The sequence below is a fragment of the Phascolarctos cinereus genome, unplaced genomic scaffold (genome assembly GCF_003287225.1).
Source record: "Phascolarctos cinereus isolate Bilbo 61053 unplaced genomic scaffold, phaCin_HiC Scaffold_2;HRSCAF=192, whole genome shotgun sequence".
Classification (NCBI taxonomy): domain Eukaryota; kingdom Metazoa; phylum Chordata; class Mammalia; order Diprotodontia; family Phascolarctidae; genus Phascolarctos; species Phascolarctos cinereus.
In genome coordinates this window covers 349621775-349637306 of record NW_027555625.1, presented here as the reverse complement: position 1 = coordinate 349637306, position 15532 = coordinate 349621775, and the positions used below count along the sequence as shown (strand labels likewise).

General features: G+C 36.3%; 1 protein-coding gene across 1 annotated transcript in view; it reads left to right on the top strand.

Annotated features, from left to right (window-relative positions):
- The window catches only part of MEIKIN (meiotic kinetochore factor), a 163073-nt gene extending 148049 nt beyond the window's left edge, over window positions 1-15024 (top strand). Inside the window, exon 16 of the mRNA XM_020991161.2 lies at window positions 14940-15024. Within this exon, the coding sequence (XP_020846820.1) occupies window positions 14940-15001 (62 nt within the window). The 3' untranslated portion in view covers window positions 15002-15024. The remainder of the gene's footprint in view (window positions 1-14939) is intronic.
- The last annotated feature ends 508 nt before the right edge of the window (window positions 15025-15532 follow it).

Here is a 15532-nt window from a genome sequence, read left to right as displayed (position 1 = left end):
AGAAGGCGAATAGTATATGATGAAGATGGAAAGATATATTGAAAGCCAAATTCATATTTTATCCAAGAGGCAACAGGAACTACTGGAGTTTAATGAGTGTGATCACTGGAGTAATATGGGCAGATCTACACTTAAGAAAAATATCTTTTTCAGCTTCATGGAAGATAGGTTGGAATGGAGAGATTTTTGAAGCAAAGAGATCAATTAGGAGACCATTGCTATAGTTTAGGACAGAGACAATGAGGGCCTAATCTAAGGAGATAACTTTTCAGGTAAAGAGACAGGATTAGATGCAAGAGATTAGGTGATATAAATGATTATTTTTGCCTTTATAGCCTTCAGTTTCCTCAGCCATAGAACAGGGATAATTAAATCTGCAGTACCTATTTCACAGGGTTGTTGTGTGTAGATCAAATTAGTTATATATGTAAAGAGTTTCACAAACCTTAAAGTACAACATAAGTATCAGCTATTATTATTAGATAACTAGCTAGTGTTATTATATCTTAAATTCAATAACTACATGGTTCATTAATGGAATAATTTTCCTTTTAGAGAATTGTTTGTCCTTTTCAGTATTTTATATAAAGGTCTTGCCTCCAAAATAAAAACTAAGTAGCATAGGGCCAAAGAGAAATCCCTGAGGCACTCCACTGTAAACTTCCAAGTTGATGTCAAATCATTTAAGACTACTTTTTGGATCTCTCCAGTCAATCACTTCCAAACTTACCATTCTTATCAAACTTACGTATTCTTACTTACAATCTTACTTATGATCAATTACTTACTTACAAACTTACAATCACTTCCAAACTTACCATTCTATCATCTAGCTCAAATTCCTCCATCTTTTTCTTCCATGTTATTATTCCTCCATTATTTTCTTCCATGTAATAACATGGGAGACTTTGTCCAAATGCTTTGATAAAATCTAGGCAAACTCTATTTCTCTTGTAAAACTATCAATAAAAAGGAAATAACTTTAGTTTTGCATGATCTGCATTTGATGAAGCCATGCTGTTTCTATAATCGTTGCTTCCTTTTCTCTAACCATCTTTTTAAAGATATGTTACAGAATTTCACAACAATCAAAATCAAGTTTACTTGCCAATTTCTTTCAGGTTCCATTCTCTTCCTTTCTTAAAAAAATAGGATATTTACACCTTTTCAAGTCCTATAGTACCTCTCTCATTCTTTACAATATTTCAAATTTTAATAAATAATGGCTCAGTTACCAAATCTATCAGGTTTTTTTTTTCATTACTCAGGATTATAGTTCATATGGTCCTGGTCCTTTGAATTCATTAAGAGAACTAGTCTTGTCCAGACCAAAGATCATTCTCCTTTGCAGAGAAAACAAAAATAGGAGAAGTGTTCAGCAAATTTGCCTTTATTCTCCATTGAGTATCCACATCCCATCTATACCAATGTAGCATCCTATCCCTACTTTCCCCTAATATTGCCTTTTTCACTAATAAAATTTAAAAACCCTTTTTGTTGTCCTTATCTTTCTTCGCAGGCCTCAGCTCATTTTGAGCTTTAGCAACTCTTAACTCTAGTCTTTAATTTATTTTTAGTTTTCAACATTCACTTTTATAAGATTTTGAGCTCTAAATTTTTCTCCCTCTCTATCCTCCCTCCTCCCCAAGACAGCATGCAATCTGATATAGGCAATACTTGTACAAATCATATTAAATATATTTCTACACTAGTCATGTTGTGAAAGAAGAATCAGAACCAAAGGGAAAAAAACATGAGAAAAAGAAAACAAAAAAAAAGAGAAAATAGTATGTTTGGATCTGCATTCAGACTCCATAGTTCTTTCTCTAGATGTGGATAGCATTTTCCATTATGAGTCCCTTGAAATTGTCTTAGATCATTGTATTGCTAAGAAGAGTTAAATCTTTCAAAGTTGATCCTAGCACATTGTTGCTGTTGCTGTGTATGATGTTCTTCTGGTTCTGCTCACTTCACTCGGCATCAGTTAATGTAAGTTTTTCCAAGTTTTTCTGAAATCTTCCTGCTCATCATTTCTTATAGAACAATAGTATTCCATTACATTCATATATCACAACTTGTTCAATCATTCCCTAATTGATGGGCATTCCCTCAATTTCTAATTCTTTGCCACCACAAAAAGAGCTACTATAAATATCTTTGTACATTTGAGTCCTTTTCCCTCTTTTATGATCTCTTTGGGATACAGACGTAGTAGTGGCATTGCTGGATCAAAGGGTATATACAGTTTTATAGCCCTTTGGGCATAATTCCAGTTGCTCTCCAGAATGGTTGGATCGATTCATAACTCCACCAGCAATGTATTAGTGTTCCAATTTTCCCACATCTTCTCCAGCATTTATCATTTTCCTTTTCTGTCTGATAGATGTGAGGTAGTACTTCAGTGTTGTCTTAATTTGCATTTCTCTAATCAATAGTGACTTAGAGCAGTTTTTCATATGACTATAGATAGCTTTAATTTCTTCATCTGAAAACTCTGTGTTCATGTCCTTTGCCCATTTATCAATTGGGGAATGACTTGTATTCTTATAAATTTGACTCAATTCTCTATATATTTTCTAACTATTCTTGCAAGACCTTTTTCAGTTTATCATACATAATGTGCTCTCATTTCCTTCATCAGTACATGTCTCTTTACAGTCTAAGTTGGATAATGACATCTTGATGCTTCCATATTATTCTCTTAGGAAGAACTGAGGTTGATCTGTGGTGAAAAAGAACAAGAGTCACTAGACAATAAGGGCTCCAGGTCATTCAGCAATGTATCTCAAACCAAAATCCAAAATTCCAAAATCTCTATTCTTTCCTTAACACCCATACCAAGTAGAGACTTTAAGATAATATTAGTAGTAGATTTATAATAAACAATTTTATTTTACTCTAATAACAACAGGTATTTTTATTAAGAACTTACTATGTTCCAGGCATTGTGCTACATTCAGATGAGAAAAGACAACACACAAAAAGAAGCTGAAGATCAGGGGGAGAGGTATTGTGGGACAGATAGTGGCAGAGTCAGAAGAGTCAGAAGCAGAGCCAGGAGAAGCATAAAGTATGACCAGCCTGGGCCCTTCCTCTAAATGGAAGTTCTAGGAAGAACTCGCCAGTGAAAGGAGAGGGCTTATAGGGATGGAGGGATGTGCCAGAGTGAGAAAGCCCCAGGCACTGATGGAGCTTCCAGCTTAAGAAGGCAGCTCAGGCATTATGACCCTGTCAGAAAAATGAGAAGCAGAGCCAGGATGGGTGTTGTGATTATTTTCTGAGAATTACATTGACCCATTCCGTCCTTGACCATCTGAAATATGTGGGGAATTTCAATGTGAATTGCTGCATAAAAATATACTGAATTGAAGTTTGATTCTTAAAGCTTAGTTATGAATTTCTTATCACATCAATATTTGGACATTTTCATTGCATCATCTCCACATACCACTGGATGGCACAACTCTACTTAGTGTTTATATTTAGGATCTTTACAAAAAAAAGAGTTTGATTTCTTCATCAATGGTAGTAGTTCTCAATCCAAAATGAAAAAAAAATCAGTATCAGTAATAGCTAGCATGTAACTTTCTCAGCCAATTATAATGTCCTATGTAAAATGTAAGATGTCTCAAATAGTTATACCATGAATTTTTCTTGTTTCATTTTCAGATTTTGAATTTAGCATGCCTTTTTTAAAATCAAGTAAAAACAAATGGAGTACTTAATTTTTTTCTGCTGATGGATATTTTACTTGTGCTCCATTATTTTGCTCTAAGCAGGAGGTGCATTCTTGTTAAAATAAATTAGCTGTTCTACTTAGTGTGGTAATGTTACATCTCCATAGGCCAATTAGCAAAGCGCCTAGCCCTAGGTTTAAGTTCTTTTCTGTTACAACTCCATTGCCTCCATTTCTGAGGCAAATATCAAGCTACATATAAAATACTGAAAAGAGTAGACAATTATATGCTAGCAAAATTATTTCATCATGAGCCATGCAGTTACTAAACTTAGATATAGTGCAATTAGCTGGTTATTTTAATACTAATGGCTGACATTTACATAGTGGTTTAAAGCTTGTAAAGCACTTTACATATACTCCCTAACCTGATCTACACAATAGCCCTGTGAAGTACAGATTTACTTTTCCCAGTGCTATAGCTGAGCAAATTGAGGCTCAGAGAAGGTGATTTGCACCCAGGTATTGGCTAATGTCAAATCAAGCACTCTTTTAGTTAAACTATTCTGCCTCACATTAAATATGAATGCTAGAACAGTAAATATCTCCTTGAAAATGAGTGATAGTTATAGTCTAAAGTAAATATAGGCCAATGGAATATCAAGAAAAACCATAAGACTTGTTTTAATTTGCTCTCATTCAACTTTGTTACTTGTGTACAAATGAAATGATTCACAAAATCTGGGAACCAAAAATATACAAATATATAGTTGAAATTAGCTTTTATAGCTTTTGTATGTTCATGAAGTTTTGAAAATAAGACTAAATGTCTTTATTTTATACCATAAGGATGTGTAACTTAGAAGTATCAGAGAGTTATGTCCTTTCTAGGCTTAATCTAAACTTGTGCCTACTCCAGTCTGCATTCTGTCCTTCCCTAGCTTTCCTCTCCCCAGTCCTCTTCCCACCCTTCCCCCCAACTAAAAATAGCAAAACCACATGCTGGCTAGGCATCCCGCCTGGCTAATTTTAGTCCTAGAAGTTGAGGTTCCTAGCAAATTTGGCAGTGATGTAGCGGGGCCTGATAAGTAAAGCTCACTTACAGTCTTTTAAGACTCCTGTAATTATTCAGTATCCTTCCTATGTACAAATAGTTGGTAAAAAAAGATTTGAGAGACATGGACAATTTGAAGAATGTGAAGGATATAAGCAGATTGATTGACAATATATTTAGAACTGGAAAGGACCTTGGAGTTTGTGGAATTCATGTGCCTCATTTTACAGATGAGAAAACTGAGACCAAGAAAGATGAAATGAATTGTTCAAGGTCACGTAAGTAATAAGCACCTGACAGAGGAAGGATTGAAGTGGCAAGTAGAGGTCATAGAGAGTTGACAGCATTCTAGAGCTGGAGGACAGAAATGACCGTAGAGATGATGTAATCAACTCCATTATTGAAAAGCTAACAAAATGAGGCCAAGAAAAATGATGGAATTTGACCAAAGGTATATAGCTACGTAGTAACCAAAGCCAGGATTAGGATCCAAACTTATTCCAATCCTGTTTTTGTTGTTTTTCTCCACATACTACTCTCCTGTTGTTATAGCAATAAACCACTAGTTGTATTTCCAAAAGACTATTTTAACACTTTTATTGAAAGTTATTTTAATATTCAAGTCAGAAATTGGGCCTTTGGAAAGATTATTGTACATTTATACGTAGTAGTCTCTCCAGAATATTTCCTTCAACTTGTAGTCTTTGTGATAGTTTCAGTCCCCTGAAGGTGGCTGCTACCTTGGGTCCAGGGATACCCTGCAGGTATCCATTGCTACTACTGAACCTTATGAGTCCCAACTAGTGTGATACTCATAAACAGCCAGTAGAGACAATTAGCTTTTTGCAAAGGAATTTGCTAAGATCACATGGTAAGAATAGTAACTACAAAACATTTTTCACATAAACCTAAGATACATTTTCCCACTTATATTTTGGGGGTTAAGTTTCAAAACTAATTTATATCAATGAATATAATATTTAAAGAGATGTAATAAAAGATTGCCAATCATTAAATGTACTTGTTCACACTTTTATTGAAAAGACTCATTTTTCAGAGATGTCTGCATTAGTTAGAAGTATTGTGTTTTTAAAAAAAATAAATAACTGTATGGTTAAAGGTGGAAATACTCATTAGGTCCTTTAGCTTCTTTTTGAAATACAAATTTACTGCCTTGTTAAGTATACCAATCTAGCTCATCCCATTCTTCTCTTAGAAAATTTACTTATGGAGGAAGTTGTATTGGGAGGCCACGTTTTTCAGAAAAAGTGTTGGCCTCCACAGACAACATCCTAGGTCGAAGAAAGGATTGTGAGTTCCTAGGATCACATGGTACCCAGATGGTAGGAATTGGGGGAACAGGGGAGTTGGACCCAAGAATTAGTATGATCCTTGAGATGGAAAATGAGGTCCAGGAGTAGAATTAGACCTCACTGTTTGGAGTCACTGGATAATGTGAACCATTACTTCTATCCAATATTACCTTCATCACAAATTCATACTAATAAGAGAGACAAAGGAAAAGTCCATGTTCATGAATTCTAAAATTTCTTTATCTGATCATAATCTGTTTTCATTCCATTTTCCCTTTTGCCCTGCAGTGGCTAACCCTGTTCTTCATCCTCACGTTGACTTCCAATCCCTCCACCTCTCAATTCTTTGCAACACCATCACTACTGAACTGGCTATACTCTACTTCCTCCTTCTCTATCCCTTAGCAAAACAGTTGAACTCTACACTTTCCTCTTCTCTCAAAACCCTTGCACCCTTGTCTTGTCACTAATCTTGTCCTACTAAGCCTCAGCCTTAGATTGCTCCCACTATCCATTGCCTTTGCTCCAATTCACTTACTACTGAACAAAACTAGAGAAAATCATAAAACTGTGCTCACTGCTTCCACTACAAATTAATGTCACATAATCTTGACTGGCCCAGACGAATCCTAAAAAGTAGGAGTTATACTCAAATAACAAACAAAGCAAAAATAAAAATTCATAACATCAATAGAAATAAATAAGGAGATGACATTATGTTTAAAGGTACCATGGACAATAAATCAACAGTAACATTAAAATGTAAGAGGGTTGTAACTCTAACCCCAAATTCTATAAGCCCTGCTACATTTGTCAAATGAGAATACCTTTGACTGAGTTACATAATCAATCAAATGTGTAAACTAGCTATAAATAGGCTGGGTATGATGTTGTTGTTGTCATTCATTTCAGTTGTGAACTCTTCATGACCCCATTTGGCATTTTTTTGGCAACAGCACTAGAGTGGTTTGCCATTTCCTTCTCCGGTTTATTTTACAGATGAGGGAACTAAGACAAAACAGGATTAAGTGACTTGCCCAGGGTCACACAGCTAGTAAGTGTCTGAGGTTATTTTTGAACTCAGGTCTTCCTGATTCCAAGCCAGGAGCTCTATCCACTGCACCATCTAGCTGCTCTTCTAGACTAGGTGCAAAGCATCTAGGTTAGGAAGGAGTGAAGTTCTAACCATTGAATAAAATCAGATGAAGAAATAGAGTAAGATTACATGAAAGAAGACATTCAGCGGGGAGGTGAGGACAAATTGGACAAGCAGAAAGAAGCAAAACTTCAGGACTCTGCTAGTTATAGTAGCAACAGTAGTAGTAATAACAGTAGCAGTAGTAGTAGTAATTAATGGTAGCAGTAACAGTAGCTAGCATTTATATACCACCTACTATGTACCAAGCATGGTACTAAGCACTTTACAAATACTATCTCATTTGATCCTCACAATAATCCTGGAAGGTAAATGCTATTGTTATCCCCATTTTACAGTTAAGGAAACTGAGACAAACCGAGGTTAAGTGACTTACCCAAGCACATAGCTGATAAGTGTTGTATTTGAACTTAAGTCTTCCTGACTTTTCTTACTCAAGCTCCAGGACACTGTGCCACCTCTACATATTAGAAAGTAGAAATACTAAGCCTATTTATAGACTATAACTCAATAAAACCATAGTTAATGCAAGAACACAAGCAAAAGGGGCAGCTAGGTGGCACAGTGGACAGAGCTTCGGCCTTGGAGTCAGGAGGACCTGAGTTCAAATCCAGCCTCAGACACTTGACATTTACTAGCTGTGTGACCCTGGGCAAGTCACTTAACCCCATTGCCTAGCTCAAAAAAAGGAAAAAAAAGAACACAAGCAAAAAGACAAAAACCTAAATGAAGATTTAATAACAGAATACTAAATAATGAGTGAGTCAAAGAACAAATCATAGAAACATTTGATAACTATATGAAAGACAATATATCAGAATCTAAGGGTGCAGCTAAATCAGTCCTCAGAGGAAAAATTTTCTTCCCTAAAAATATACATTAATGAAATAGAAAAAAGAACACTCTTTAAACTGGATATACAATTTAAAAAATTAGAAAACTAACAAATAAGCCCAAAATAACCACAAAAGATGAAATATTGAAAATTAGAGGAGAAATAAATTGAAACCTAAACACCATTGAACTGGTTAAAAAAAAAATAAGCCTAACAGCTGGTTCTTTGAAACAAGAATGATGAACCTTTATAGCCAGTCTGATTTAAAAGGAGGAAAATCAAATTAACAAAATAAAAAGTAAAAAATAAACAAGGTAAAATTATAACATACAGAGAAGAAATTTTAAAATAATCAGAACCTTTTATATATAGTAATAGGCAAAAAAGAATTGATTTAAAAGAAGTAGAGGATTATCTACGAAAGTATAAAATAACCACATTAACAGAACACCAAATAGAAATATTAAACAATCCAATTTCAGAAAAGGAAATTGAAAGGGCTTTAATGAAACTACTAAAGGAGGGAAAACTCATCGAGGTGACTTTACAGAAGAATTCTATCACATTTTTCTCAATAAAAATTAATACTTATACAAATTATTCATAAAATTTAAGAAAGAAATCATTCTATCTAAATGATTTTATGAGATCAATGTTGTCCTAAAACCTAAATAAGAAAAGGCAAAAGCAAGGAGAGAGAACTATAGATCAGTATCATTAATGAATAATAATTTGATAATTTTAAATAAAATCGTAGCAAAAACCCTAGAATTTTATCCAAAAAATCATTCATTATGGATCAAATTGAATTTATACTAGAGATGCAAGGATGGTTCAATATTTGGGAAACAACTTATATAATGATATGTTAAGAAGATAGTGTAGTGTTCAGATGATTTAACCACTACTGTTTTCCCCTACCTACTGCTGACTCCTTGCCTTAGTTAGTTGGGTTTCCTAGTATAAATGTTCCTTCTCCGCTTTGTGAAGTTGTATCAAAGAACCTGTTATCCCAGCCAGAGACAAAGCTTCTGACAAAATACTACAATGATAGATCTATTTCTCTCTCTTCTCTGAGGATGTTTCCCCTCAATTGCCTCCTCCCAACTTTATTTCAACTAAGTATACGTTAGCAAATGTCCATGGTTATCATGGTTATATAGAAAACAAAGTAAGATAAACAGACTTTCCCCCTTCTCAGAGGAAAAATTTTCAGGTTCCTATGAAAGAACTCGGGAAGAAAACAGATATGGGATTACTGCCTTGTGCTTTATGCAATGGGAATTTCAGTAACTGGGCTCCTGTTACTGAACTCCTCCTGTCTGATATGCCCATGCTGCCTGGCTTCCAGAGTTTTGTTCCCTTTCGTTGTGATGGTGTCTTCCACCTGGGTTTCTGCTCTCCTAATTCCAAGTAACTTCTCATAGTTCCCCCCTTTTCCAGCTCCATATGTCTTCTACATGTCTTATCAGGACCTAAGATACTCCTCAAGTCTGCATACTCAGTGTATTGACTTGGGGGGGGGCGGGTTAGGCAGTGGGGTTAAGTGACTTGCCCAGGGTCACACAGCTAGTAAGTGTTATGTGTCTGAGGCCGAATTTGAACTCAGATTCTCCTGACTCCAAGGCTGGAGCTCTATCCACTGCGCCACCTAGCTGCCCCTCAGTGTATTGATTTTTTAAAGGCCACCTGGAGTCATAGCTTATCATTCTTCATCCTGTCATATTACTTCCATTCTGATATACCCAGAGTTCTTGTTCACACTTTAAAATGATCATGTTGTAGTATCTTTTATACATCATTTTTACAGATCTTTACACATCAATATTGCCAACCCTTTTTCTGTGATTTGGTGCTGGACTAAAACAAAAATGTCCCAAAACACATGATTATATCAAGTTTTTTAGCTGTTTGGGTCATGTTCAATTCTTCATGACCCATTGTGGGATTTTCTTGGCAAAGATACTAGAGTGGTTTGCCATTTCCTTCTCCAGTTCATTTTACAGATGAAGAAACTGAGGCAGATGTGTTAAGTGACTTGCCCAGGGTCACACAGCTAGTAAGTGTCTGAGGCCAAATTTGAACTCAGGAAGATGAATCTTCCTGACTCTAGGCCCAGCATTCTATTTACTGTACTACCTAGCTGCCCTGTTTATAGCAAGAGATACAAGAAAAGCCTTTGACAGAGTACACTATTAATTCATATATCTGTGTGTATACATATATACACATACATGTATACACACATGTATATGTGTATACATATATATTACAAAGCACAGGCAAAGAAGGATCTTTTTTTAAAAAATAATAATTCAAATGGCTGTCTAAAACTAAAGGCATTCATTATATGCATTGGGGAAATATTAGAAGCTTTCCTCACAAACAAAAAATAATGTAAATATGTCCCTGTTATCAGACTTTATTTTAGCAATGCTATCAGTAGCAATAAGAGAATGAGCATTTAAACCTACTGTGTGCCAAGCACCATGCTAAGCTCTATATAAATATTTTCTTATTTGAGTAAGATTAGAGTAAGAAATTAAAGGCAGAAAGAAAACAAAACTAAAATCATAGGAAATTAGCAGAGACTGATTAAGATTATTACTAGCTTCAATAGTTTTGCGAATTACAAAATGAACATCCTAAAATCAATAGCATTTCTATATAGCAATAAAATCTAAGGTGGAATAATAGAAAGGGAAGTCACATGCAAAATAACTACAAAAATGAACAAAATATTTGGGATTCAATCTCCCACAGTATACTCTATATTTGTGCTCCTTAAAGAAATAAAGAACAGCTTAGATAATTGGATGGATGGATGGATGGATAGATGGATATTCAGTGATCATGGCTGGATATAATGATAAAAATGACAGAACAACTGAAGTTATTATATAGATTTAGTGCTATGCCAAAATACCAACATGATGCTTTATAGAACTAGGCAAGATTCCTTTGTAAGCACAAAAAATCTAGATATAATGAAAGAAAAGAAGGAATGAAAGGTGAATTGTATTTCCAAGTTTCAAATTATATAGCAGTTATTCTTCAAATTATTTGGTACTGGTTAAAAATAGGAAAACAGATCAAAGGAACGGGAGGAATAAAGGAAGAATCAAAAAACTCAACAACTCAATGTTTCATGAAACCAAAAAACAAAAATGTAGGTACCACCAAAAAAAATCAGTAGAAATCCTTTCAAAAAGAAAAGAAAATTTACTATGGACCTCATTATATAAGCTTGATATCTGACTTTGAAATAACAATATGAATTGTTGGGTGTTTATTTTAGTAGCCTATGTCATCATAATATCTGAGGTATAATATTACCTAGAAGAGTATTCTCTTTTTTGCCACTGACTGATTTTGCTGCTCTCTGTAGCTAACTCTTTCTCTCTCTACTTCTCCACCTCTTCCCCCCACCCCCTAGTTCTCTGGTATACTCTGTTATTCTCTTTGTCTCACTCACTTTTGTGCATACTTCGTGTTCTTGTTATTCTCATGCTTTCTGTCTGGCTCACTTGCTCTCTGGCTGTAAGCTCACTTACTTTCTGGCTCACTTGCTCTCTGGCTCTAGCTTACTCCCTTTCTGGCTTACTTGCTTCTTCTCATCTTTCCCTCTTTTCCTCCCTTCTAAAAGAGCAAAAGAAAAAAATTGTGGCATAATGCATATACTTGATTTACAGATTTACTCTTTAAAAATCAATATAATTAGTTTGAGATCACGGATGCCAAACAACTAGTATGATTTTTTTTTCTCTTCTCAGTTAGCCGTTTAGCTCCCCTTAGAAACAGACATTGGTAAAATGAAATCCTACAAAAAGCTGGCTTGATAACTGGCTACTTATGAATGAGGCTCTGGGGACTTTTCTCTCCAACTTCACATAGACTAGCAGGATGGATCTCCAAAGCATAGCTAGTGCTTTTATTCTTTCTGTTCTAGGGGTTACTGTGAGAGGTTGGGAGTGATTTTCCACTACTGTTGTTCATAAGCATCCAGTGTATTCACCTTGATATCAGTCAACCAATTATCACCTCCTCAGTATTAACTGACAAGTTAAACATCAATTAGCTTTTGCAAAGAGATATATTTACTGAGAAAATAGAGCAAAAAAGCAGAGTACTACAGAAATCTCCCAAGTTAGGAGCACCCTCCTTTGCCAACTTGGTTTCTTAGCTCAGACTAAGTAGTTGCTATAAAACATTTCCTCCATCAAGTTCACTTCTGGGTGTTGCATAGGCAACAGACATGTCATTCCCTTGCTTGCAGGACACATTTTCTCAGCTACTGGATCAGTTTATTGCTAGGCTTGGTTAAACAAGTCATTCCCCAGAACTGGCTTCTTACCTGGTTCAGCTGCTGCAAGCTGCTGGCACACACTGCTGTGGACTCCACCTGGTCAGCCTCTGGTGGCTCTTTTAACTTTTCAAAAGCCATAAGGTCATCTGATCTGTTCTATCCCAGATATACTGAGGTTTAAAAAGAATAAATACAAACAAAAGAGACAGAGGTGATATTTACCAAGGATTCACAGCCAAGCAGCAACCGAGTGAGTACGTAGGGCAACTGGTAGTAGGGTGCTGCCACTTCTGCTACTTCTGCCTTTCTGTACACCCAGAGGCTTACATCAGGTCTGACTTTTGTCATTGTCTTGGAAGAGAGAGAGATCTCATTGGCTCTATAGCCTCTAGAGTGCATACTGAGTTTTGTCCGTACAGCAAATTAAAAGTTTTTTCTTCACTTACATAGTAAGCCATCTGAAAATAGTCAAGATACCCATGCATAGTCTGAATTGGTAGGGAGAGGGACCCTCCATCACAGATTTCTAGATGCATGCTCACTGAGCCTGCAGTTGGTTTGGCAATAGGTAGATACTAGGTATGCTCTAAGGAGTGAGCCCGTATTGGCCAGTTCCCACATTACATTCTTCCCCTCATTAAAACATTTACCGTCTTCATCAGATCAGCCAAGGGGCTTTTTGAAAAGTCTGTACCCCACTCCACAACAGTTCTCTAGGGTCTGTAGAGGTATAAGTATTGTCATTTCATTTGTAGTACAGATCTTATGTGGTCTCACACATAAAGGTGAAAATCACAATTATTCCCAAATAATCACACAGAATTATGCAGATTCAGCAAGCAAAAAAAAAACCTGACAAAGTTTGAAAAATGTTACAGCTTGCTTAGTAATAAGGGAATGTCTTGGTGTTTGAAATGGCCTTCCCTGACCTAAAGATAATAAAGGGAAAAAAAAGTCACAGAAAATCCAGCTTCCTGCCTTCGAGGGAAAGCTAGTCCCTGCAGCGCTTGGAAGAACATGTGGTAGTCTTCCCAGAGGGAATTGGGAACTAGAGTCAACTGGAAGTCATCCCAGGTACAAAACCAAATCTCCTTGGTTTGGTGTTTGTGTAGTATAATCAAATGCTGCTCCAATACACTCATCCTCTCCCTCTTTCACTAAAGAGATCTTGCACTCTGGATCTACCTCCAAACTTGCGTTTAAACCTGTTAACTCTTTCTGGGTCCCAGAAGCAACATAGAACGTCTACATTTTGTCTTCAAGGATCTCTGAAACACATAAAAAATCCAGCTGGACATCTGGACAAAGTCCAGTATCTTTACCATAGGCCTTGAAGATCTAGGAAAATTTCCTTTGAGTCCCCATGGGCACCAGAAATTTCCCCACTGGAATTCCCAACTGACTAACAAATTCAATTTGAGAGGGATAAACAAGCTCAGCTTAAGAGGAAAGAAAACACGATCAAGTAAGCCCTGAAGAGGTAGGGTACTCCTCAAATGGCTTAAGCACTTGGGGTCGATCACTTCAGATTTCTAGACTAACAGGCAAATCTTCCCCTATTGACTTTAAAGTCTATAAAGGTTTAGGCAAGCGGTCCTGCTCTTTTTTTAAAGCAAAAGGAAAATTGAACATTTATGACTTAGGAATCAATATTTTTAGGGAGGCAAAATCCACGCTTCTTATATTAGCTGCAGTATTTCTACTTGCCACAGTAATAGAACAGATAACAGTATGTAAGTATTCAAATAAGCAATAGTTATCAGAGAGAAACTGGTCTGATTTGTCAGGAAACAGACCAGAAAACCTACTGTACCAATCCAGAGAGTCCCAGGTAGGAAATCTCCCCAGTGGGTCCCAGCATGGACTCTGTGAATACTATCCAACACTGATTCGAATTTGCAGGCTGGTTCACCAGAACAGACCTAGCTACTTCTCCCTGAGGTAACCCTGAGAGGTTGGGAAGACTCTTTAATATTGTTACTCACAATCTTCCATCCAGTGTGCACATGCTCTAAGGACTGGGTCTTCATTGGCCAATATCTTGACTACAACTGAAAGAATGAATAAATGAATGAAGAAGTATTTAGCACTTATTATGTGTCAAGCCAAGCACTGGGGATACAAGTAGAAAACATGAGATAGTCCTTGTTTTAAAGGTACTTATCCTTCAATTGAGGGACACAGTACATATAAGTTTAGCTGTAGTACAGATGGAATAGCTCAGATATCTTAATGGTGCAGTAACAAGTAAAGATGGCAATCTTCATGGGTCTTAGGGGTATATTGGCAGAGTTTGTGGTAAGATCTGGAGGATTTTAGGACACAATGGTAGAGTAGACAATAAGGCCCGGCACCCCTCCATCTCACAAGAAGGCTTGAAGCTGGTAAGTCCCAGCTCTTCCCAAGTGGTATGAACAGCCATGTCATTCCTTCCACTTGCTCTGGGTGGCCAGGGTTATTTGGGAATAGGCCAAGGGAAGGCATGGGAGAGGCTTCCCCCCATGTCCCCACTTATAATAACTGATAATTTATGTATTTAATTTTGAGTAAGACTCCCCAGAATTACTCTGGAGTAACTTTCTGTTTTCTTTCCCCCTAGATATCATAATGACAGATGAGTATGATGACAGCTTATCATTGCCATTCAAGATTAGCATATGAAGAGAAGCCTGAACTTACCTGACTGAAATGAGTGGCAGTGATCCTGGTCCAGATTCTCAATGAGAAGTACCTTTGTGGCTATGCTAGATATATTTCTTTCCAGATTCAGATTATCTGTTAAAAAGTTTTCATCTTTTCCTTTTGGTCTGTTAAATAAGTTTCTTCTCTTTAGCATGCTGTTACAGGATGCCATTTGCTTTGAAAAGGAAAACTGAATTTATGTGTAGCTGAATTTGGAAGGTGATATCACTGTGCACCAAACCAAAAGATGTTTGCTTATGGAGTCGGCACTGGGTAGTTATGTAAGGTCCTTTGTTTTTGGTGTCTGCTTAATAAATATATTAAGTAGTTTTTCAAAGGTAGTTCTTGTTCTGTTTGGATTAAAAGTACCAAAGTCTTGAAGCATTGGAAATGAAAACCCTTTTATTACAAGCTATTTTTAACTGAACCTAATTGAAACCACATGAGTGGGAGACCTAATTCCATTTCTGTCTGACTCCAAAGAAATTCTACCCCCATAGCTCAACAAAG